This window comes from Aquila chrysaetos, chromosome 15, assembly GCF_900496995.4.
Source record: "Aquila chrysaetos chrysaetos chromosome 15, bAquChr1.4, whole genome shotgun sequence".
Lineage (NCBI taxonomy): Eukaryota > Metazoa > Chordata > Aves > Accipitriformes > Accipitridae > Aquila > Aquila chrysaetos.
Genome location: NC_044018.1, coordinates 6,868,795 through 6,895,682, shown reverse-complemented (window position 1 = coordinate 6,895,682; position 26,888 = coordinate 6,868,795). Strand labels below are relative to the sequence as shown.

The following is a 26,888-nucleotide window of genomic DNA, read 5'->3' as shown; positions in this document are numbered from 1 at the left end:
GATAGCTAGACATTTCATTGATGAAAAAAGTCCAGGTTGCATGTTTGAAAGACCATGGCTCAGTGAATGGGGCATTTACTGTTTTCCAGGAGTGAGGAGAGAACTAGCAGATATTTGAGAACCTGACTGTGAAAGTACTGAGCATTAAGTATAACCCCTGTGGGTGTGAGGGGCTGAAAATCATAACCTGTTACTGACAGAAAATACAATTACTTCAAATTACTGTTCAGTCCCACTGATCTCAGTATTCAGGAGTTAAAACCAACACATACCCATTTGTAAATTCATCTCACCAGACCCCACTAAACTCAGGGAACTTGACCTCCAAGGTGACAGCCACTGAGCTATTTGGGACTGCTCAAGTCAAACAACTCTTGTTTTACACTACTGCAATTATTTCCACAATTTGCCAAAAAAAAAAAAAAAAATCCAAGCCAGACTTTTCTTTCCTATCTCTGAGCAAACCCTTGTTAGAAACAATCAAAACCGAACATCTTGTAAATGAGGGCACATACTACTACAAGAAGGGGAGGTGGGGGGAATGGGGTGGAATAAATCACTTTTTCCCTTGAATATACACAACTGTCTTTAAGCATTGATTAACTTGTGTCAAGATGTTGTTCCCAAAGAACACTCCCATTCCAGCAGTATCATATCCCAAGTCCGAGCCTTCAAACTGGTCTTCATAGACAGAATGCCTCTAAAGTGCAGTTTCAAGGGAACAAAGTAATTCCCTGTAAAGCACGCACTTGCCTGGCACCACTCAGCCCTCAACCACTGTTCAGCCACAGACCATCTGCTTCGGCCTGACCTATACAGTCATAGCCACAAAGGAATGACTAAATGTAAATAATGCCTTAAAAATATTTTATTGTTCGATTAAAAAATAATAAAGAATCAGGGCCCCCTTCCCAGGATTCATTTTAAGTTGAGGCTGTTTTGATTCAATTCAAGTTTTAATTCTCAACTGACATGGTTAAACACTTACATTTTCCATGTCAGAGTACTCTTGTCTATGAAAATAAGACTGGAAAAAAGCTATTAAACAGAAGAATAATTTTATATCCAATACTAAAAAAAAGCTCAACGCTGAATATTCTAAAATTTCTAGTGATAAAATGCCAGATATACATTTGCAAGATCAAGACCTTGACTGCAATTCCATTTAAAAAGTGTATTGGGAGCAAGACAGGTATCTTCATAGTCAGCATCAATATTTTCTAGAATGAAATTAAATACTTACCATTTTTAGGAAGCTTGAATTCTTTACAACTTTTGTTGTTCTACAACTGTAATACTCCAAATTATACCTGAGATCTAAAATGACTTTGCTAAAGGTTTTCAACAAACAGAATACCACCTGTGTCATCCAGAGTGTCCTGTGTTTCTCCATCATCCATCAATTCCAATTCTTTCACAAAGTTTGAAGGAAACAACCCTGCCTTGCCATTTAGTGTTCCACTCCACCAGCCTTCTTCTACCTGTATGGAAATATTTTGCACATTACCAATAAAGCAAAAGGAAATTCCTATCAATTCCATCCATACTTCACTTATAAAACTCTACAAACAGCTTTCTCAAAAGTTCAAATGACCACGATTTCTCTTTAAAGAAACCTGCTAAAGATGTAGAAACAGTAGGCAAAAAGAAGAGCAAGAAAATAATTCACTGTGACTTCTATCACTACAGCAATGATCCTGAAACACGAGACTAGCCTCATGCCAATTAATTCAGAAGAGCAGCAAAATGTTCATCAGTTTTCTCAAGGTAAGACAGAATAACAGGCATTTTACATCTAACAGAAGAAGAAAACATTAAACTGTTTATGAAATAGAGATGCAACTTATAGCCTGGCTTTCTAAGGAAATTTTTACGTATTCTTGCTGTCCATCTGTCTTTTCTTCTGTCTTGTCCAGCTTCCTCCAGTCCTATTCCCACTGGCCTCATATCCATTGAGCAGCTTTGAACAATTTGATCAAAAGACACAAGTTTCAAAGATATAATTTCTACAGATAATGTTGGGTAGAACAGAGAAAAGTCCTTAAGGACATCACAGTGAAACAGAAAACTAAGCTATCCATTCCTTCTGGCAGGAGGCAACCAGCTGAACAGCATATACCTAGCTCTACATGTGTCAGAAGGTACAGATACTTTCCCATCAGAGCTGGCCAGCTGACGAAGGTAGCACAAGGATTTTGTGGTGGCACACAGCAGTCCTAGGGGTAGAAGTCAGTTGGATGCCAAATTTTGTTGTTGTTGGCTTTGCTATTCACAAAACAACCCATTTTTCATTTTTGCATTCATTGTTTTCAAAATGTCTTAAATAAATCAAATGTATTTGCCTAATGAGCACTATTTTAAAAACTGTAAGATAAATTTTCAAAATATTTCATTTTGATTGCTGTTTTGTGGCTGGAAAGCTGTTTTTAGATAAGAAAGAAAAGCAACAGGAAAAAAAAAACAAACCAGCAGTTGTTTACATAATCTTTTTTTAGCCTTGTTTTGTAGGTCACTATGCCTGACACACAGGCATAGTTTTTAAATGCTAGCCTACCTCCGGGCAAGCAGAATGCAAGTCTGGCAGCTACAGAGACAGACAGGCAATGAAAAGAGAATTATTATTTTTAAAGACATCCTGGTGCTCAAATATAGTTTTGCTCTGGTTGGTTCAAATTCAGAGTCTGGTCCTCTGAAACAAATTTTAAGCATAAGATTACTGGCAAGCGCTGACCAGGCTCTGGCACTTCGTGCTTTACATAATACACTACAGAAAACTAAAATTCAAATGCCTTGACTCACCCATACTACACCCATGAGCCATGAGAAAGGGACTTTTAATGCTTACGATACAGAAAGCAACTCAAGCATCCATTTATTCTTCTGCCAAAAAATAAGGTCAGCAAAGCACTTTACAAGCTTGCAAGGCAAAGCGATGCCAGTTCAGAGACAGTCAGGAATAAAACAAAAATTTCTTGAGTGTAATTGCTTCAGCCTCCTCACCACACTGGCTTTAAAAAAACTGACTACTGTATCACCAGAAAAGGTATCTTTAATTGACTTTAACAAAACAGGTAAAAAAAAAAAAAAAAAAACAACCTTTTGCATGCTTTGGTGGAGAACATCTTTGCATCTCTGAGCGCTAGCAATACAGATGACAATTTCACAACTGTTATCTTCCATTTCAAAATCTTACCACATGATACAATTTCCACAAGAGGGAGTTACAGCTCTGGTACATACATCAATCCTTTTTTTGAGCGTGAATTCCATCAACTTATTTCTATAAGATGATGAAAACTCAAACTTCCGAACAAGAGGGGGAGGGGCTGAAACAAGCAGTTTTGCCAATCTGATTTTATTTTTTGTTAATAAAAACTCCACTAATGGAGTCATACGAATTTCAATTATGCTTGATAACACAGCATGCAAATACTAAAAACATAATACTACAAAAATAAATCTGCTATTTAGTGCTGCATCTGACAGGAGCAGGGGAAAGATATGAGGAAGAAACAAAAGTTTTACAGCACTGATACAGTTATCACATGTACTTTATGTGTATATTTTGGACACAAAACCCACATGTTCTGTAAACAAAAAACCCTGCCGATTCAGCCAGCACAAGAGCCTTCCTCCCTAAAAGCTACTTCCGATTCTTGTAGTCTGCTCTCTTTAATATTAGCCATTTAATTTCTGAACCCATCTGCCTCCACCTTTGATTTCACAATCAGTAGTGTCAGTCGTAACTACTCAATTCATGAATACAATTGCAAGGGCTAAATACTGAATTATTCTCAGGTAATTGGTAGAACTGATCCCCTTGTGGAGCTGATTTTACCTTATTTTCTCCATGAAAAAAGTGACTAAGTGATCTTTCGTTGAAGTAACAGTTATGAGTTATCTGCACATATATAAACAGCACCTTTTATATATAAATGGAAGCAAAGATAGTCTCACAGTAGCAAAGACAAATTACCTAGGACAAGTTATCCCAGCGTATTGCACAACCAAAGGATGGTATTTTCTACCATTCTTCACATTTCTGGTCCATCAGTACAGTTTTGTGAAGCAGCCCTAGCCCACACCTGTCAGGTCTATTCTAGACCATCATAAATACAGTGTGTAAACAGCTCTGTGCCAATAGTTAGCTGCAATATTTTTCTACCAGGTAGCATTCACCTAAAAATTTGATTAACAGTTTCTCTCAGAAGTAGCAAAGGCTGGGTACTACAAACATGTATTTTCAAATCATTAGGAAAAGGAAGAAACATAGGGACAGACAAAAAAAAAAATTAAAAGAATAAAATAAAATCCCTGTTTCCTTAAGAAAGCAGATGAGGAAATGCTTTGATCTTTTTATTCTGTTTAGCTACTTGGTCATCTCTGATACATCACACTGAACACCCCTCCCCAAATAATTCCAGATGTTGACATGTACGACCCGAAATGGCAGCTTCTGCAACAGTTTACTGCACATGCTCTCTCTTCTGAATGGATATGTTGGACCATTCAAAGTCATGACTGCTGTGTACAGGCACTACCCACAAATTAAACTGGTGAGGTTATCTGGGGCACTCCTTTACAAAACACCCACACACAATGGTATTTATGAAACTGATTTTAGTGAGCAGGTTTCACAAGTCACTTGCTCTGTTTATTCAAAGAGAACAAATTCTAGAAGTCATTAGTGCAAATGCATCTAAAAGTATAACTTTTTCCTTGCTAGAAGAATGGAAAAGTCCTTCCTGGCAACTGTCGGGATCCTCGAGAGTTAGCACTCTCTTCAAAAGTAGTCATGCATGTGAAAAACACAATCTCATAAAGCCACTTAAAGAGCACCACCAGACACATGGCTAGAAAGAAAGGTTCAATCTTCTCCATCCTCAGACCCTCAGGGAGGTAGTAAGAAGAGATGGCACCAGTGAAGGTCTGAGCATGCTGTGCAGAAGTTTTCCACCTAGTTCTGAAAAGGTTCTGTCCACGATCGCTCTGGTCTTTTCTGCAGGTTCCCTGACAGATTTCACTCTTGTAAGAGATACTCTTCTGACATTCCAGCCTCCCACAACACAAGTTGCTATCAAATGGAACAGATACCAAGGAAACAAGTAGGCAGGAAAAGATAGGAAACCCCCAACCCCAAACCCCTACTCAAATACATAGGGCCATTGCCATCAAATTCTCAACATCAAGATGTATCTTCAACTGTATGTCTTAGCCAGTAGAAAAGGAAGGCAATACAAATAATAACATGTTGTTGAGTGCATTTGTATGCTGCATATTTTTGTGCAAGTGGGTTGAAGTACATTGTACTACAGGTATAGGCTTCTGTGCTCAATAGTGTTACTATTAGTTCAAAGCTTCAACAAGTTTGCAAGAAAGCATGAAACTGGAAAATCAGGTCAAATAACATTTTTCACCTAAACCAAGTTAGAGTATGTCAACTTAAAGGCAACTGATCCAACAGTTTTAGCATAAGCATCCTAAAAACAAGGATCACATAGAGAGGGCCAAAGGACTGTAAAAGTCTTTCTAAAAAGGAATCTGTGTAACAGATCACAACTTATTGCTGCAATGATCAAATACTTCCCCTAAACATTTAGCATTCATTGATTTAGGATTAGATCCCGAGAGAAAGAACTAAAACTATTAGCTTCAGAAACGCTACTTTCCATGCTATTTTTCCAACATTCTTTTAATTCAAGTAGTCAGCCAAAAAAACAATTTGACTTTTGTCCACAAAGAGATGATAAGCTCTGTAAAACAGCTTACCTCTTCATTGATGTCGATCACATCCCCCAGCTTGAGTTCCAGCTCATCCTCATTCTGTGGGACATATTCAAAGAGCACTTTGCACTGCCGCTTCTTGGACCCTAATTCAAGGGAAATGGCAAAAGTAAGAACGTTTGCAAAGGAAAACTAGTTTTTCCCTACACTCAGCTCCTGAGGATCAAATCTGACCAGAAGACCCATAAACTATCCCAAAAAGCTATGTAGCTTTTGCTGCTGGTTTTCCAGTTTGCTTGTGTCGCTTTAGGCTAGTGAGCCGTATCTTAGACAGATATGCTGATTACAAACAAACACACACTACACTGCCAATTACCAACATGCTATAAAAAACATGTTGACACAAGCAAGTCAGATAAATCCCCACTACAATGACTTTTCAAGCTATTTCCTGCCCAAAATCTGCAGGAATGACAACCACTGCCAGTTGCAGTGTTAGCACCTGCTTGGAAGAAAATGTGCAAGTTTGCACCTCCAGTCTTTAAGCAATCCTGAAAAAGTAACACATGTTTTGTTCCGCACAACACTGAAGTGCGGAGAGCCTTTCTGCTCTCTAACAAAGACCTTGCTAACCACAGGTCTGAGGTAATGCTAACATTTGCCTGGCTCGTATTTCAAAATCCAAACTCATTTTTATCTGCAAATGCAAAACACCTTCCTTTTCTCAGTGCCAGTATGGAGTCAAGAAATTCAACCTAAGCTTCAATTAGCAGTGTTTGACACAGGCAAAATTAAAATAAAGTGCAGCCTTTAAAGTTTGCCACATATCGTTAAAGCTTTTCAGGCATTAAAAAGACAAAATAACATCACAAAAGGGGAGAGCATTGAAGTGGCTTCCAACAACCCCTCCAGCCAGAGCAGTGTGAACCTATGATTGCCCAATTACTCTGTACATATCCTGGAGTGATGCTACTGCTGAACCTGGAGAGTTTAAGCATTTCTTCTTCAAACAAGAGGCCATACCTTCAGACATTTTCCACAACAGAGCAGCCAGCACGCTTTTGAAGGCAATTGTCATCCTGAGCTATGACCCACACACACTCCCTATCCTCCTCAAAAACAATCTGCCACGGTTTAAGTGAAAATATGAATCAAAAGCTTGAAATGGTAAAGCTTAATCTTGTAGGAGCTGTATAATTTCCATATTCTCTCTTATACTTCGCACTCCTTCCATACTCAAGCTTCGGCAATTAAGATTAGCTGTGTAAAAACATTTCAAAATACAGATACTGCCTCCAAGATTGATCCTTGTCTTATTATAGCAGCATTGAAAGTCCAAAGTCAGACATTTAGAAGACTGCCACACCCAGCGACCTCAGTACAAAACATGCCAGGCGTCTAAGTAATATTCAGCATCTGAAATTTCTGAGAGAGGGCTCACCAAATCAAGAATTTTCTACATGCTGGTTTATGGTCTGTGCTCTAAAGAGCTTAAAAGGGGCAGGAAACAAATAAACCAAAAGTACGAAGGTCTATGGGTTATTTCTAATAACACATAATTGCCCACATAATACACCCTTCTTTTAACTCCACTGAAACTCATACATCAGCCAAGAGGGATTGTTGGGTTAACAGTAATTGCAATAAACGGTTCACTGGCCTTTACTACCTCCTACAGCACTTTCAAGGGCTCCTCCTTTGTATGAGATTAACTGATAGCAAAAAAAGGCAAATTAAAAAAAGTCATGGCCATTTGGTATAAATCTGATCTCAGCATTCCTTTTCATATTAGAATTCTATCTAAATGGGGAAGAGGGGGAGAAAACAAACCCACAGATGAATTTCACATCCAGAACTCTCTCACCTGAGGTCTGTTTTGAGCGATACCCAGTTTAGGAAGTACTGCCTTCCAGTTTTGAAAGTCCCTAGATTAACCTCAGAAGCTAACCGATCCGCACAGAAAACAACACTCCAGCTTCATGTGGTGCCACAGGACTGCTGGGCTGGCAGTGCCAGGGCAATTCTGTTTCCAAAACAACTTGTCTGGCTTCAGGTTTTATTTGTTTTGTACAGTGTAAACCAAATTTAGCCCTTTGTTGCAGTAATTTAGCACACCTTCTGTATTTTCCTTTTCCTGAATAAAAGCAGCCGTCTAACTGATAGGAATACTGCCTGCAGCTTACTATGCACCTGATACAAAATAGCTGAATTCAGTGAGAGCCGCACATGAGAACAACACAAAGGACTTCCCAGGCAGAGACAACCTACCTCAGCGCACATTGGAAACTTGCTATTAAAGCAGCTTAACTTTGTTTTTAAGTTTGTAAACCTCATATTTAGCAGGTTAGGAACCTGAAACAGAAAGACTCCTAAGCACTGGAAACCTTTTGAAAGGAGTGAGCGACAGCCCGGGCACAGAGCAAACAGGATCTGCACGAGCTGTTTAAACAGTCTTCCACAAAAGAGGGAACAGCAAGTAAAATGGAAATGCAGAGACTGTCGTTGTGCCAAGTAAACAGTTGTGTGCTTAAAGGAAGGTGCTTGAACACCATTTTCTTGTAGGAGAATGAGACTAGCCAGGGCACTACAGTGTTTGAGACCAAGTTGTACCTACTACCCTGGCCACAGCCACCAGCATGAGGACAAGACATGCTGAATATGGGATTGTTCCAAGGTTGGGGAAACCAGAATGAATAGCCAACGCCTGAACCAGTATCAGATCATGTTCACAGAACCACAGAATCCTAGAGTATCTCGAGTTGGAAGGACCCAAAAGGATCATGTTGATTCCCTTTCAGAACCTGATTGCATTAATCTAGGAACACCGTTAATCTTTCAGGCTAGATTTTCAAAAGCCTGCTGATAGAAACATCTAACAGGCACATACGTGCTATTGCCAACATGCATATACAAATCAGATTTACTAAAAAGTGATTTTGAAGCTAACATCCTTAGTTGCCTAGAAGATTTCAACAAATCTGTAAATCTGGTGGTCCTGTTTCAGGGCTTTAAAAGATGACTAGTGGCTCTTCTCCTTTTATGGGCAAAAACTCAAAGCATAAACATACCAGTAAGTTCTGAATTCTTTCTTTTAAAAAAAAACAAGCTTAAATCATAAATGCCTGCAATCCCTTATAAGAGAGAGGAAGCCAGAGTAATTTAGAGCAATGTCTCTTGTATGACTGAGGTGTCCAAATACAAATCACAAGTCAATTTTCTGGTTGCAGGGAATGCTAAGTTTTCTGCTCTAGGTTTTAGTCACCTTGATTTAAATACTGGCATTAAAACATAGAAACCACAGATATGGAGGCACCAAGTCTGCATTCCTGACCATCCTGGGGGCTGCGGTTACAATCAAAGGAAGACCACTACTTGCTCTTAGACACCACCAACTCCACCTTATTTCATACTAGAAGCAAGCCTACCAAACAAGAGGAACCTGAACTACAGAGTGTTTCCTTGCCACAAAGCCCTGAATTTGTAACAAAACTTTTACGTTTAAGAGAAATGACCACAGGAAGATTTTTGATTATCGTGAACAGGCCTGCAGTTCTTATTCAGGTACCTGACAATATGAGCAGAGCTCACATGAAGTTACAGAGCAACTCTCTGGAATCTGGAAGGGATCTAAATCCTGTTCCCAGGAAAATTCATCTCTATTGCTGCTGTTAAGAACTACATATAAGCTTTCTGCCCATGCATCTAGGAGCAGAATTTGGCTTAGAATCAAAATTTTTCCTCTTATGCCTCTAGTTTTCCATACAACTTTAAAATCAAGTCAGACATTAAATAATTCATGTTTATTAAAAAAAAAAAAGTACGTCAGCAGCTTACGCAATTGAAGGAATTGGAAAGACTACATACTCTTCTTGATGCTTTTGGACGGGGGATGAGGCTGAAATCCTCCTGCTGGAAGCCCATAGTTGCTCATACGCTGCACAAGACTGGCTACATTGCCAGATTTCTCTCTCCTGACTGGTATGGCATCATCCTTGGGCTCTACATCCTTCTTAACTTCCTGAAACAAGAGATTTAAAAGACTGAGAGGCCATTTAAATTAACCAAGAGGTCAGTGTTTCTAGACAGGCACTCCATAGACTAACAGATTTCAGGTACTTACCATTTGGTGTGTAATGATGTATTATACTCAAAAATCATGGCATTCTGCAACTAAGGCCTGAATAACACTAAAGGCCTGAATAAACTTGACCCTTCCATACAATCACATTAGTAAGCAGGTAAGCTGATGTGCTGGGAAAATTCAAGTAACAGGGGCAGGATTTTAGCCATCTACTCCAACCCTAAGAAAAGTAACTTTGAGCCCAGAAGTCCCATATTGCAACTCTTAAGTCACAGGTTACTTCAGTGACAGACCCATAGAGTGGGGCACTAAAAATATTTTAGTATTTAAAACTGTATTAGGTGATCAACTCTGCCTCAGAAAGCTCAAAGGTTGTTTGTTGACAAGATGCAGTCATACGGCTGAAAGACGAGTGGAAAAGAGAGTGACATACAAGGAAGAGTGGGAGGACGTGAGGGGAAAGGTGTAGGAGGAAAGTAACAGAGACATCATTTTTCTGATCGTTTTCTCCCACCTTCCTATCTTTCCAAATTAAAGTGTTAGCATTGGAACAGAATGTGCCAATCAAGAGTAAGAAGCCTACAAACAAGAAAGCATCAGTTCTTCACAGAAACGGCCATGTACTTAGCAGTTACTCTGCTGCATCAGCTCACTAAATGGGACTCCACCAGAGAACAGATACTCTGAAAGAAGGAAATCCTCACTTTGCACAAGAAAAAAAAAAAAAAAAAAACAAACATTAAGTCAGATCAATGACCTATCTAGTGCAGAACACAGCTCCCAGCAGCTGCAATCCCAGACACTCTTTAGAGAGCTAGCCCACAACCCAGATCCCCCTACATTCCCAGTGCACCAGTAAGGGTTTCATTAAGCAGATACCTCCCCTCTTCCCTTCATGCTGACTCTCATCAGTGATTTGTCAGGATGGAGAAGTCCTTTGCTTCTTAAGTATCTTCCAATCCATACAAGAATTTTTCCTTCAGTCTTACAGCAACTTCATGCCTTCAGTAACTTGATGGAGAATTTTATCAAAGACTTTCTGACAACCCAAGTGTGTTACCTGCGCTGAATCTTGCGCACCTGTGTGCTTAGTAAGACCCTCAAAGCCTATCAGCTATCCCACCACTGCAGCATTACAATGTCTTGAGGAAAGCAAACACCCATAAGTACTTTGCAGCTTTTTGTAACCCACTTCTGAACAACTCTTACATCCACCATCAGTAGCCACTGGTTAACAACTCCACTAGTTATTGCAGCTGTAGCTGCAATAAAATATTTAATAATATTTGAAAATAATATTGGCAATGCATATATATACACTTGCTAATGTTGTGTGAACTCTTAAACATGAGCTTTAAGACAACAAAACGCATGCATTGATGAAATGCCAAAAATATGAGAAACATATTCACCAGGACCTATCCGGTGCTTTCTGGAACATTAATGCCCAGGTTACTTACTGCAGCTGTACAGCTGGAAAACTCAGCAGGTCTGAAAATCTACTGATGCTTTCAAACATACTATGAACCTCAAGTCAAACACTCCACAGCACCTTCCTATTTCCCAAAAGAGCAGAGCAAGTAGAAGCAAGACTACAGACAGCACAATTTTTCCTCCCACTCATCTATATTACATAAAGAGGCTTTTCAGAAAACAGGTGAGTAGTTCCTGCTGTTACTCTCCTTCATCCACAAGGACTTCTGCCCCAGAAATCTTAGCTCTGCTGAGATCCCATCTTGCAAGTGGAAAAAAAAAAAAACAAAAAAAACCCAAAAAAAACCAGAAGTCAAGCTGCAAAACTCCAGAATAGCACAGCATCATGTCTACCTCCCATTTGAGTAGACATTTCACATTTCAAAGACTTTGTCATTCTCAGTCTTATAGTTGGTTTTTGGCCAGTTACTTGCAAGTCTGATAAACCATAAGGAATTAAATTTGGATACAGCTGAAAAGTTTGCCACCTCCAAAACACCTTTCTAGATGCCTTACTGACAAGGCCATTCTGCTCAACTGAAAAACTTACTGGCACTTGAAAACTTGCCTAGAATGGATCTGTCCCTGGATTTTTAAAATTACAACCTTTTGCTATGCAATTTATACAGCCTCCAAAAGCTTCCAGCTGCTCCAGAACTAATGCTTCCCCAGTTAACCAGTTTCTCAATCATAATGTTCTCCAATAAGGAGTCAGTGCCAGGCTCCTTCCCCAGGTTTGCACTTACACAAGACTTCAGAAGTTGCTGCTGCAATAATTTTGCGAAAAGCAGAGATGCAAAAGAGAAATGGGGAAGACATACACAGGTGGCCTGGAAAAAACATGACCTACCACTTCTAATAAATTAAAAAAAAGAAAAAGAAAAAACACAAACCACTTCCAAATGCTAGAACAGGCTGTAAGGTAAGCATCACTTTATCAGTAATTTGTAGTATGGACAACATACTTTTAAGTCCAGCAGTATTATCAAAGGCAGCAAAGTAATTGATAGGTTACAAACAACAGGAAACTATTTGAGATAAAAGCAGTGACCACAACAAAAGACCAAAGGCCCAAAAATGAAAGAAGGAGTGCTTGAACAACTTTCTTGCCTGACTTGAGTCAGTAATTGAAGTGGTGACAGGTAGGAAATACCCAAAGTCTAAAACACAAGATTAGCAATAGCAAATATAACAGAAAATATAGTTGAATTAGATTAAAAGATAATATCTAAAATAATTCTATGAGTAACAGTTACATGAAGAAAATATTGCAAACAGATTCAAAAGCTGAAGATTTATTTAAGAATTTCATTAGCAGAAACCAGAAAGAATGATCGAGCACTGGGAGAGACTGGTACCACCAGACCTTCCCAATACAGCTAAGATATGAAAGTTGAATCCTTCAATATGCAGTTAAAAGAAACCTTCCTAATCTAATACATATAAAAGGAAAGAGGATGCAAGGAAAAATCAATATGTCTATGTGAAAAAAAAACACAAGCAAAGCACTGCAAACAATCAGAAAAGATTTGCAATAAATAGACATGGGTAAAGAACCAATGCCAGCCATGCTTGAATCAGAGAGAGTGGATGGTGACATTTTACTTCACATATCAGAAAGCACACCGTGACCACAGCATCAAGTGAAGCAGCTTTGCAACAAGGGAAAGAAAAATAACTACACAAGAGTCTACCACTACAGCAACCAGTGATAAGTCTAGTTTTGACAGAGAACTACAGACGAAGGGGTTAGTAAGCAGTGAATGGATAAGCCAACAACTGCTTGCTTTATCTTTAACCTACTAACCTTTAGAACATCCTTGTAAAGTAACGAAAATTTTTTTTTTTCTTCTTGTTAAAGAGGAACTGCAGCATTAATTATCCTCCCTCAGGGCATTAAAACCCACATAAAAACCAAACCAAGTTAAAGCAAATTCAGGAATCCCTGGTCTCCATACCCGCATGTGGTCCGCTACACCACAAACTTGTATTTCACATCAGTTCTCTAACAGTAGGAAACTGCTCTAAGATTCATTTTCAAAAGCACACATCGGGATCCTGACATACGTATGCATCACCACTGCCAGCAATTTCATCCTGAGCATCATCGCTATGACTCCGTCCTTTTGGACACATTAAGTTTTTACACAGGAAATAATTTCTAAACAAGACACATATCGGATTGGATCTCTGAAAACTGACACCAACTGATGCAAACATTAACACATGCCCCATTAATAATGTTAGTAAGAGTCTGCAATTAATATTAAATGTTAGTAAGAGTCTACAATTCTTACATCTCTGCCCGAACAGGTGGCCTGAATTTCAGTGGTTGGAAAACAACACTGCCCACAGGTCTCATCTCCCATGTACTACTATAACCAACCTGAACATGCCCAAGACTCCTATTCATTGGCTTCACAACAAGTAAGGCATTTTTCTTTCTTTGTTTTTATTGGTTTTTTTTTTTAAGTCAGCCTCGTATATCCAAACTATCAGAGAGAGTCTGTGCTGTGACAGTACCAACAAAAAACCTCCAGGACACTTCAGCTTGATCTGAGATGAGGCTACCACCAGCTGCCAGCCAGCAAAACCAAAATGAAAATATGACATTAACTGCAGCTGGAAATTTTAATATTTTTATTATGCCAGCCTGCTGCAGTTCAAGGCTTGTCAGTGTTTCCATTAGCAACACAGATTTTATGCATTTATGACTTGGCAGTAGAAGGTCAATACAGACTGTCTCTTGGCATAAAACGCACTCAACTGGGAAGTAACCACCCACTCTTTCTGTTGCAAACTACAACACTAGTCATAAAGGTTTGAAGTTTTCATAATCTCCGCTAAACGTGTATTTCACAACAGTTGCAAGATTTGCTGAAATCACTACAGGCTGATGTGCAAAAATGCATATAATCTAACTCAATAGCAAAAAAAGATTGGGGTGATCTTAAGGGGCTATTATTTTAATTGCACCTGTCACAGTTTAACAATTCATCAGGGAAATTTATGTATTTATATATACATAAAATCTCAAAATCACTTAGGTACAGCAACATGTGAAACAAGAATCATTCCTCTTTATACACAGACAAAAAATTAACACATCTAAATTCATCTATAGCCTCATGATGCCCATTAAAATAATCAAATAAGCAGGCGGTCCTGACCTACTTTTTAAGCGAACAAGCAAGCAGCCTTCCCACCATCAGCTGCTTGCCCACACAGCGCTCCAGCAGGGACAGCAGGATCCTCCCCACTTCCCTCACCAGAAGCAAAGAGCACTAAAATCAGTGGGGCACTGGAGATAGAGAAAGCAGGTCAGACCGTCTGAAAGGACATCAGGAATAGATGGTTGTAAATACGAAGTCTATTCCTGAATTACAGGGCACAGAGAAGTTCATTATCCAGCAAACCTAAATCCTTAGCTAGATTCTTCAAGCATAAATACTAAGACTTTACCTGCCCATCTCCTTCTATATACATCATTATACCAAGAACAATCATCTTTAGACTTCTTACATTATTTCCACTGCAAACTACAAAACATCAGCTTGTACAACAGCAATGTGCATTTCTGTTATTGGCTGAGTACATTTTAAAGCAAGATCTCAAGCAGCAGAAAATGGTCTCAATCTCTAAAGAGACTGAGATGAATAATACACAAAGGTAAATGTCTGAGCTTCCACATATGATTATCTCATCTCTTTTCTTCCCCTCTTCTCATTTCTTTTCTTCCCCATCAGAACAGCAATAAAGAACCCATGGACTGGCAAATTAAGATTACAATTCATATTTTACTGGGCAGAAAATAAGTCAGAATTGAACCTGTCACTTATTTTAGGGGAGAGGGAGGAATTGGAAGCTTGCGATAAATCTACAGGCAATAGCTTTGTACAAGTTTACCTCTTCCCCTCACAGCCTGCAAAACCCCATCACTGAAAAATAACACATACATATGTGTGTGAAAGTATACAAATACATATAAAAATCTGTACAGCTGCACACAGATGAGATTGTCAGCCATAATCTGTTCAAGTGCAATGAAACACCATGGTTCCTGGAACACAAAAGTCTTCACATAGCTAATTATTTAAGCACCCATTACCTCTTGCATTTATAGTCTTATTTACAGCAACAGCCAGGCAGGCACCAGGCAGCTTTAACAGCTCCAGTCTCTTGAATCTAAGATATCCCATGTCTTTTCATTTTGCCAGTATCTCCTCCTTGAATAGAAAACATGTCTTCTCATCATCAATGCAGGCACCCACAGAGGTGAAATATTTAATAAAGGCAAAAAAGGAAAGATGAGTAATTTGCAGCTACTCCTGTCTGACCCATTCCTTTGCCACACCCGCCATGAACTAAGGCGACAGCTCAAGATAATTTACGAACCAAAATAGATGCTCCTGAGGTCCTTCCCTGGAGCATTCAGGAGGTCAGAGCAAGTACTACCTCCAAACCAGAGAGCTTGGCTGGGAAAGGTCACAAGCTGCCCTTGACTCCCCAGAGGATTAAATTGTATTATTGAAACTAGAAACAAATCACTTTAAAGATGAAAGTAGTTACCATCTGAAGAATGGACAAACTTGATAACCTTTGTTTTGCAAGACAAATTACCTCCTGGGCAGTTTAACATGTGTTACGGGTTGATTTTTTTTTGGCCTAATTTATGGCTAAAGAAGGGACTGTTTAACAGTAAATCACTGGGTTTCTTTAAGTGCTGACCCACGATCAGGCTGAACCAACAGTAAGGCAGCATCACTCCTTGTCTTTGCCTCTTCCAAAATTGAAATTGCTTCATATTCTGACTTCTGTATACCCCAGTCAAAGGCATTTCTGTTCAAGTCTAAGGTTAGAAAAAAATTTCCAGCTGACATGAATCCCTAGCAGTTTTCACAGGAGCTACAGACACATACTGCTATGGGAGCAACTGTTGCTGTAGTTCCTCAACACAGCACACCACTCAAAGGCCATTATCGGCTGAGCACGGCTTTGGAAATTCCCCTAAATGTTTCTTTTAAGAGTTTTACGCAGAGCTATCCATTTGCATCTAAAGTTTTCACATGCTTCGAACATGAGAGTACAGAAAGCAAGGATGCAAAGTCTTGGTAGATAAACTTCTCTACCATCAAGCGATGCCAGAAGACATCTGTGGACAGTCTCTGTGCATAGCAGAGTTTCATAAATGCTTGGAGAAATATTTTTAGAAAGTTGAATTGTTAATATTTGTGTCTGCTCAGATTCAAGTCACAATTTCTAACTTTTTCCCCCCAAGAATAAAATATATTTAGCTACAGAATTGACTCAAGCCAGGCTCACACTTCTCCAGTTTGCAGACAGAACCCCAGCATTTCCTTCTATTAAATCACACCCGCATCACGTCACTCAGCATGAAGTTTAACAAGTTACCAATATTTTTACATGTGTTATAATCTATGCTAAATATATATCATATAATCATACTGCCTCCCTGTTAGGAAGAAGGGCATCATCAGCCATGCAAGTTATCACTTCTTTCTCACAATACATAACGTGGAATAAGCAGGATCACTAGGAAGCATAAGAAAATTACTGAGTCACTTCAGACTTACAGACTAAAACTTGAAAAGCACAGCAGTCAGATCACCAGGCCTACCAACAGCGGAGCAAAGAATCCTAAATTAACAGGAGTAACTAAAGGAAGCACAGATGTTTACATCAATGTTTCCCAACCATTTAATTAAGGAAAAAAAGTTAGTCTTAAAATACCTCTAAAATATAATACCTAAATAACATTTTACTGTGCTGCCGCATTCACAGCCAGATAAAAACATCTTAAAATGTTAATTGCATTTCTTTTCTATTCTACCTGCTTATACGTATAAAAAATTAATTATATTTCTTGTAGTTGTTTTATAGACTAACAGCTAATGTCCTGTCAACCACCAGTCACAAAATACTGCTTTAGATCAATGAAACCAAGAATCGCACATGGCAGAGGGCAAGACATAGATCCAGCTCCCGCAGCACATCGTGTTTTATCAAGCTTCCCCCACAAGGGCAGGCAGGAAGACACATTTCTTTCCCTTCTCCCAGTTAAGTGCCTCTATTGCTGCTCCAGAGAAATGTGTGATCCATTAACCACCACAGGTCCACTTTGATGTTTAACTCAGAACATCCTTTGTTCCTTCTCACCATCATCCTGGCTTCCTGCAGCTGCTGTCGTACTCAGCTTTTCTTCCCTGCATCCCTTTTCCAGGGCACCCATCTCTTTCCAATCCCTGTAAAACCTCCAGCACTTCACTCGTGGCCACCTCTGCACAAAGGTTAAAGCAAGTTAAAACATTGCCACATCTACGTCCCATCAGAACTCTTGCCTAAGACACAAAAAAACATGCTTAAGAGATTTGCTGAATAAGGGCTAAAAATATAAATCTCAAAATCTCAGTGGAGATTAAAAGAGGTTTAAAGATTAAGTTTTATCAAAGATTCACACATTAACTATCACTTTTAACTGAAAATGCATCTTGCTTTCTGCTCCTGTTTTGTAAGCAGCTAGGTGACAGGGCAACTGCCCATCATCACCAGTTTCTAAGTTCGAAAGCTTATTACACCAAGTCCAAAGCTCATGAACTCACATACATACACTAAAATAATATTTTTAGAAAATGAAAAGTGTCCAAAAAGCTTGTTCAGCATAAAAAACATTTACCACACCTAACTTTGAGATCAGCTCATAATATCAGATAGAGCCCAGTGTTCAAGGAAGGAAAACATACATTCAAAAATAAATTTAATACTGAAAACACTACGGTACAAGAGAGCTAACTTCCCCTCTCCAAAACAATGACCCACCAAAAAAAAAAAAAAAAAATTCACAAGTGGTGCAAATGTTACAAGATGACAGGCCAGATAAGCTAGCCTCACGCAAGTTTAAGTTTCAAGTTCACAAGTAGCTTACTCCATTCAACCTCATAAAAAAAAGCAAAAGAACAGATTTAATATTAACCATGTTGGGCGTACACACATGTTGATTTATTAGACATGTGGCAAAGTACTAAAAATACAGCTCTGAAATGCACGCCCAGAGCCTCCCAAGATGTAACAAACATTACATATTACAGTACCTGGATAACTGACCTTCTTGGTATTATTACATACGCTAATTCCAGAGAACATATTTATGGCTGTATTTTAGACTTCTATATACAGTCAAGGTTAGTTTTCTGCACACGTCCAGTCAATTATTGCTGACCAAGACGCTGGCGATGCTTTGTGGAGTTAACTCAGTGATGGTTGCAAACACCATCTGATGGAACACACCCTGTTTGCAAGCTTCCAGCCAGAGAATGGTTACCTTTCCCTGCTGCTCGGAGAGGAAGTTATAAAACTACACACAAATCAAGTGTAAAAACTAAATAAGGAAGGACAAAAGAGCAGACTGTTTCATGTCGTCAAAGGAATAACTACTTGTACATACCTGTTGTCCCTTCCAGACTAGCTTGTGCAACAAACCATTACACCTAAACTGAACAGCACGATGAGTATCCAGGAGAGTGCAGTTACAACAGAGTAACATCACAAGCCAATATGCCATTTAGAGAAGCAAGAAGCACGTGTACAATCAAGAAACTTGGATAACTCAAATCAGAGAGCATAATTAGCATATCAAGCAGGATTCTCATAAGTCATTAATCACGTTTTATCCTGCCAACCTTCGGAACAGTACCTCAAGTTCTCTTCTATACCAGTACTGCCACAGAGGCAAAGTTTAGGAGCTCCTTTTCATTTCTCCCATGCTCTTGGCAACAAAGTATTTTAAAATACAGAATATATAAATATTTTTTTAAATACTAAATATTAAAAGAAGCACCAGTGTTGTTTTCTTTCTGTGTTCACATTCAGCCACGGAAAGACTTCACAATGCTACCGGTTTTTACTCTTGCAGTGAAACAACAATTTGCAAATGCAAACTGAAACCTTCTTGACAGGTGATTTTTTAAAACTTTTTAAAGCACAGGTGCTTATCTAGAACAGGGAATGGGCCACATCATTTCACCAAATTTTCTGTATTTAACTTTTTGTTTGTAGTTAACTTTTAAGGAAAGCATCTATGACATTTCAGATCTAATAATCCATCAAAATAAATAATACATATAGCCACATAACTTTCTCACACCGTATCTTTCTAATCAACATACCTATACTGCCTTGGAATATGAAATAATTTACACATCCCCAACCAAAACCAATAAGGCAGTAAAATTCCAGTGTGGACATAGTGACGATACAAAAAGACAACCTGGCACACAGGTGCCCACACGGGGCTGTGCTGGCCTAGCTGTGTGAGCAACAGCAGCTTTACAGTGCAAAGTGTCAGACCATCTGCAGACTCAAATCAACCTCAAGACTTTGCTTTTCCCCTCTTCATGCCAGATACTGTCAGTTTGCAGAAGGAATTCACAGGGTTGGAGCCTGACTGGTATAAACCCAAGCAGTCAATCCAGTGATTCAACCGCAAAAGTCACAGGAGTAAGAACAATACATGATGAGCTCTGAATCCCAGCAAAAACTCATATATGACTATATGCCTATATATTGGTGCCATTGGCTGTATCTGCCAATGTTTTCAGCTGGTTTTGGTTTTGGTTTTTTTTTAGTATTTTTAGAAACAATGGTTCCCCCATCAGAACAAAGGCTCATCCAAGCCATTTATCCTGACATTCCGGTTGGAAGAAACCTGTTTCCTTGTTTATTCAGGCCAAAATAGCTGGCTAGTAGAGACCTGTCTCACCCCACAAGCACAGGAATCATTATCACCATTCTCGCAAATCCCAGACACATGCCAATGGACGGGATTAGCGGGAGCAGCTCAGGCAAACCCACATGGCACCCCCTGATAACACACTCTCCAGTGGCACTATTTTCTCCAAAAGCCAGAAGAAAAATCAGCAGGTACAATGGATGGCACCACCATATCGGCAACAGGTCTTAAAGCTCCAGCCTGAACGCTCAGCTTAACTCCCTGCCAGGAGACAAAGAGCCACCTTACACCCATCATTTCCCTCATATACTCAGCCCTGAAACCAAAATTACTTAATATGGCTTCCTGTCTTGCATGTTATCTTTGTTTCTGAAAACCAAGAACTGCCAACCTCGAAGCATGCATCACCATCTTACTGGCAGAGCTGCCTACCTCTCCCTGGGAAGCTAATGACACCTCCGTGCTCCTCAGTCTCACCTCCCTGCACAACTCACTGCAATGACAGTTTCCTCAAAACAACAATAAAGCAAAGGAAAAAGATGTATAAACTGAAATATCATTGGACTGATAGGATTGTTAAATTACTGCATATCTAATTTTCTCCAAGCCTTACCTGGATGCAAAGAATTCAGACAGAACACCTAGCAGAGGAGCAAACCCCAAATTTCTGGAATAGATACGTGTTTTATTCCATTCTATAAAAACATCCTACTTCAAACTAAATGCACGTGGCTTATCCTATATACATTGCTTAAAAGCTTGCGGTTATTAATCTGTTTTTTTAATTAATGTTACACACTATTTAATTATGCCTAGGTTAGAATTAAGAACAACTCAGAAGAGAGTGACACTGTCTCACCCGCAATCCCTTCTGACTCCATGATTCCTGTTTAAAGTTCTGGGCGAGGTCAATTTTCTATTTTTGAAAATGAATTACAGAAGATGCTATGCTTGAAGGAGTTTTCAGCCAAAACTTCTCTCACCGGTTCACAGCACGCTCAGTGCTTAACAGCATCCCACCAGCAGGAACATAGGAAGGAGGCAGCAAAGACGCAGTCTTAAGAAGGTAGGTCAGCTGTGCTAATACTCTAAAGTTTTGGTCTAGGGGGGCTCTTAAGGGAAGGAAAGGGGCTTGGGTTTTGTTTTGTTTACATGGACAAACACATAGACACAAGTTGAACAAGAAAGCAACCCCTAAAACCAAATCACCCCTTCTAAAAGAAATTCTTCATGCAAGCACCCTAGTTGTTTGCAGTTCCTAAGCATCTCTATACAGTACAGCATGGTAGATAAGCTAAACCAATCTCAAGTAATTTTATTACACAAACAACTCTAAGGCCAACAATTTACACTATATATCAAATAAAATCTAAAAATTATATTGCAATCACAACTTTTAAATTTGTGCTGCTGTTCACATTCATTGCCCTGAAGTGCAAAGTCTGTTTACAATATTTGACGTTAAGAACATACGGAAAATAAAGCAAGCTTACCACTTCCAAGGACATATTTGCTCGAACACACCCAGTGTTACAGGTTTTTTTATTTAGGGGGAGGAAGAAAAAATGTCACAGCGAGCAAAGTTCACGTGTTAACCTGAAAAGGAACCAGGCTCAGCGATAAGCTATGCAGGAGCAGCTGCACACACCTGCGCAGGCAAAAAGTTTTCTCTGAACCAGCTCTATCGCAGACGCATCCTCCGCTAAGCGGGTGGCTGAAGTGGTGCATATTCCAAACACACTTGTAGAAGCATCCAGCTTGCTCACCAGAATGCCTCTGAAGCCTACTGGTGAACTTTTCTACCTTAACTGATGAAAGCTACTAATTAACCTATCCACTGCTCCTCTCTCATTCAAGTTACTGCCTCAAGCTTATGATCGAACTGGTTTTACTACTGTGAAAAGCCATATTACTCACAATATAGCTAATTACAAAACTAAGATAGCAAGTTCTTAAAATCTTTAAGCTATGTACAGAGAAGAACCTTCAAAAATGAGCCAAAGGATGAACACCAAATCATCACTTCCATCTTATCACCACAACAGTTGGCTGGAGAGTGAATAGAGCTACTAAAAATAAACAAACAAACAAACAACAAAATACAAACAAACAAAAAAACCCACAACCCAAAAACCAGAGAGTCTTCCACATCACACCCCTTAACATCCCCCAAAACCTCACACATTCAATCTAACAGGGTTACTGCACTGCTCTAACACATACTGGAGGTGAATGTGTGCACATTTTGCATTGTGGTGAATTTTAGAAAGGAAAAGCCACTTTCAAAGAAAACAATAAAAGTCTGCTAGGTTTCCACTGCTGACTCCTTTCAGGAATTTGTGAAGTTGTTTATTTTAAATTGGCCATACAGGAAGAGGGAGGAAAATGGCAATAACAATGTCAGGAACAAGAACTCTAATTCAAGTATTTCAAGCCCACTAAAAGCATATATATACACAGTCCAAACAGGAATTTCAAATCAGGTTTTGTTAATAAAATTGGAAATTTATGCACTCCAAAATCCAACACTGCAATACAGGCAGAAAAATCTTTAAAAAGGCCTAGTACTGAAAAGTGAATTCATGGAAATGAGCTTCACAAGTGGGCAGTGTAGTTGCTTGTACTTTTTTTTTGTTTGTTTTTTGTTAACCTACTTGTTTTCAACTATACAGTCACTGCAAGCTTCTCCACCACACCTGAGCTCTGGTTTCAGGACTGTTTTGGACATCCCACCCCCTGACTTGCCTCCCAACCTTTACAATACCTCCTGACCTCCATCCAGTGCAGTGACACCGTCACACTAGTATCTCAGGATATTTTGGAGGCTTTATGGGGTTCCCCTTAACTGAGTCTACCTGTTCTCCTTCTTTTAATGCAAAACAACCAAGTGGAAGTCAGCACCAAGAACTGCACCTTTTGGGACAGACCGTCTCAGACTGTTGGTTAACCCGTCAAGTGATGAGCTCACAGAAAATTCCCAGGTCCCAGCTGGCACTAGGAACTAAGCACCACCAAGCTCCGATCCTTCTGCAGGATCTCATCACCAACAGGCAAAAAGTTTGGGTAGAAGCCAAAAAAGCCCAACCAAAAAGCTACCAACAGATGTTATAAGGTACCAAGCATCAGCATCACATCAGTATCCACAGGAAGCTTCCATACATTCCCTTCTGCATACGAAGCTATTTGCTGCATGACTTTAACAATTCAAAATTAAGTTGACAGCACTTGGTCTTACTGTGAACAGAAAAGACACATTTGTCAAAGCATGCAAAGTCAAAATATGAGGAGTAGTGTACAATGTCAGTAAATCCTATGTGTTAGCAGAGCCCAGAAGGAGGGAACAGAAGGGGACTGATCCACTTTAGTGGTGATGATACAGTCTGGATCCGGGGCACCCAACACATCCAGGTGGCACACAGCCATGATCCTCCTGTTGACATTTTGGTTGCCCTATCATCTCATCACTGCACGACATTTTTCCAGCCTATGTGTACCATCTTAAAAGTTCCCAAGATCAGCCTCATAACTGCACTCATCTCCAGCACCAAGAAAGCAAGTTATCACCTGTTGTCATGAAACCAAAGAGATTATTTTCTTGTACACTTCTTTCTACTTCTCCAAATCCCTACACCTTCTGGAAAACTGATTATCCCCTGTAATTCAGGATATCTGACCATGCCATGCACATATTGAACAGCTGTATAGTTAAAAATACCTGGAGCAGAGATGCATAAAGATTTTTCAGGGTGGAGATAATTTAAAACAAAGTTTATAACAGCCACAGGTGCAGAAGGGCAAGAAAACACCCAACAAGTTTAGTATTTAACATGTAAACATGCCACATCCGACCACTCTTTGCTGTTCAGTAGAAAGACAGTCTTGATGACAGAAGAACCAGACAAGAGCCATGTCTGATGCTTTCTCCCTCTATGGCACTTGAGTGCTAATTAAGTACATCAACACAGTAATCATCAAAATACCGTTTAAGGTAAAATTACTATTTATACAGGACTCAAAACTGGAAATGGATTTTGAACTAAACTACAAACAACTTAAGAACATTAGACAAGTGAAAGGCATTTGTACAAACTTTTCCTTGGTAAAAGACCCTCCCTGAGAACAACTGGATTATTCCCATCAGTTTTAAAAGGTAGATATTTAGATGCCTCCTCAGTAAACAGGAAAAAAAAAAAAAAGAAAAAAAAAAGAGTAATTTTGCTTTTTCAGTAAGATGAACAGAAAAATTGTCAAATTTAACATAAGCAAGTGTAAAGAAGTGTTTATAGCACTGGACAATTTTCTCCTTAGGTTTAATGATATGAAAATATCACGGTAAGATATATTAGATAATTCTGTTTTGCAAAGAATTAATTTTACTTCAAAAGAGACAGGAATGTCTAAATCTCTTTGATTATACTTTATGGGAGTTACACTAAGCAATCCTTGGGAGTTACTAAAAAGGTAAGTTACTAAAAAGAAGCAAAGCATAACATCTCCGTAACACTTGCGTAGTTTAGATGAGAAAATATCTGCAGCTCAGCAGACTCTGAATTTCAGAAGTTACATGTAGAATACCACGTGTAGCTGCTTTGTAGACTTCTTCATTGTAAGTGACTAATAAATAGGTGCATACTCAGTATTACATTTAGAAAATTTGCAGAGAAAACAGGACACAAACACAGAATAAATATAAGAGGTTAAATAAAAGGTTTGAGAAGCAATATCTCATAGCAGAAGACAACTACTGCAAGTCAGTTGCACATTGAGCGAGATAGAGATCCCAGAGAAGACAATCATATTTAGAAAGATGATGACTAATCCAAAGACACAACAGTGCTGCAGCCCAATAGAGCACTTACATGGGGAGCCCAGTCAGGAAATCAAACAAGCTGAAAGCCAACCTGACTGCAGTTACCTTTTAGCTGTACATGTTCCATTCCCTGCCCTGTCCCTTTGCAGGGTCACAAAAAAGGCAGTGCCAGCAGCAGGGAGTCCAGGGTAGGGCAGAATTACTCCTTCAAACAAAGCAGCTTAATCCAGGCTGAAGCACCCACACCACCACAGCCTGAGGATGTAGTTTTTCACTATAGCCGAGCGGGCTGAACTGTGACCCCACTTTCTCCAACTCTCTCATGACTTGATGTCTTCTGTAGGGGTAGGTTTGAGGGTTTTTTGTGGTTTTGGTTTTTGCATCAGTTCATCTCACTAAAGCAGGTAACCATAGCTACAGACAACTGTTAGTGCACTGCAGCAGTAGGAAGGAGACAGAACATGCAGTGCAAGGGCACAGACCAAAAGAAATGCTAGAGTAAATAAGAACAGACAGCAGAACCTACTCAAACAAAAAAGGCCTTCAAAAGCATACTAAAAAAAAAGATAATCTAAAAGGTCTTCCAGTGAAAAAAATTATCTTGTTACAAATACAACTCACATGTATTCTAACCATTTCAATAGTAACTAGCCTCCTGTACAATCACAGTACAACCAAGTCAATGCAGAAAACTCACCTTGACAAAATTGTCAGGGAACATGCCCCTTTTGCCATTTAGTTCCCCTTCTAACCATCCTTCTTCTTCCAGTTTTTTCACATTCCTGATGATTTCCCCAACTCGGATCGTTAACTCATCGTCATGCACTGCATCATAATCATATTCCACAATATAGTCCACTAAAAAGAAAAAAAACAAAACAAAACAAAAAACCACAGTGAATGCAACTCAGACATGGAAATGCAACGTGAAAGCCATGCACGTACAAAAAGGCAGACCTAACAACAAATGCTAAGAACAAGTGTGTCCCTTACAGAAACATTCATTTGTGAATTGTAGTGTTTCCAGCCATTTTGGAGAGGGGAAAAAAACTGGAGAGTCACCTATTAGTATAATTTAGGTCATATTTCGGTGGTGGAAGGTAGGTTTTTGCACATGTGTGGTAGAAGGGATTGCTGGCAGTAGTTTTTGTCCCCCATCCCACCGAGTCCCAATCCAAGATATACCAATTATGAATCCCTCCCCACAGGGCAAGCGTTTGTTACTCAATGCATGTTTAGGGCCAAGGAGGGAGAAAGGTTCAAATTGTGCATGTATGGTATGTACATGCAACGCTTTGTCAATTCTTATACTTGCATCTGCTATTGTATCTGCAAAAAACTGACTGCTGCACACACAATATTTTTACAAGTTTGATCCAAGAAACGTAATACAGCCAGAAGGTATACAATTGACAATATCACACAACTTAAATTCCACAGACATGTAAAAGGCACCCTCCTTCAGATTAATCTGGTTTTGTGTGAAGAAGAATAAGCACGCAAGCTTTAATTTTAATATAATTAAGTTTACTCAGAAGAGCATAGCAATGTATTTACATACTTATCCATCTGTTGCACAAGATCCATGAGAGTTGCTTACTGACAGCTTGAGGCTTGTTTGGCAATAAAGGCTCATTTGTTCACCAAGAAATTCTGTTTATGCCAGAAATTTCCACAAACCTGCATCAATCAAATAATCTCCTCTCTCCCTCAAATCCAGTCAGCATACCCAGGCACTACCAAACTTAACATTGTTCTCACTGAAACCTCCCTCTCCTCTGCAGAGCACAGCAAACACGCATAAAGACAAGAGCACAACAGGGTTAAAAGACAGAAATCCTGAATGGCTGTATAAGTTTTTTCCCAGGTTACTCTTTATTCTATCAGTGCATAATAATATCCAACAATTAATTCACAAATTAAGGAATCAAATGGGAGAAAGTATTATTTCCTGGTATTGAACTTACAGCTCCATTAAATCAATGTATAATTTTGATCAAAACTCTCCACATATCAGAAGTGCTGCTGCACACATGTTGCAACATAGCCTTTAT

At 39.2% G+C, this 26,888-nt stretch overlaps 1 protein-coding gene across 4 annotated transcripts in view; it reads right to left on the bottom strand.

Annotated features, from left to right (window-relative positions):
• LOC115351101 (CD2 associated protein) overlaps positions 1-26,888 on the bottom strand; it is an 84,573-nt gene that overhangs the window by 34,877 nt on the left and 22,808 nt on the right. For 3 of the 4 annotated variants that reach the window (XR_003926698.2, XM_030037469.2, XM_030037470.2), the window contains exons 2-5: positions 25,532-25,692; positions 9,589-9,742; positions 5,770-5,870; positions 1,361-1,481 (exon numbers count right to left, since the gene is read on the bottom strand). Coding sequence is in view for 3 of the 4 variants with exons in the window: in XM_030037469.2 (XP_029893329.1) it covers positions 1,361-1,481; positions 5,770-5,870; positions 9,589-9,742; positions 25,532-25,692 (537 nt within the window). In the remaining variant the exon portion in view is untranslated. Of the gene's footprint in view, positions 1-1,360; positions 1,482-5,769; positions 5,871-9,588; positions 9,743-25,531; positions 25,693-26,395; positions 26,412-26,888 lie in introns of those variants that run through there. The other variant, XM_041128841.1, reaches the window with a different exon arrangement.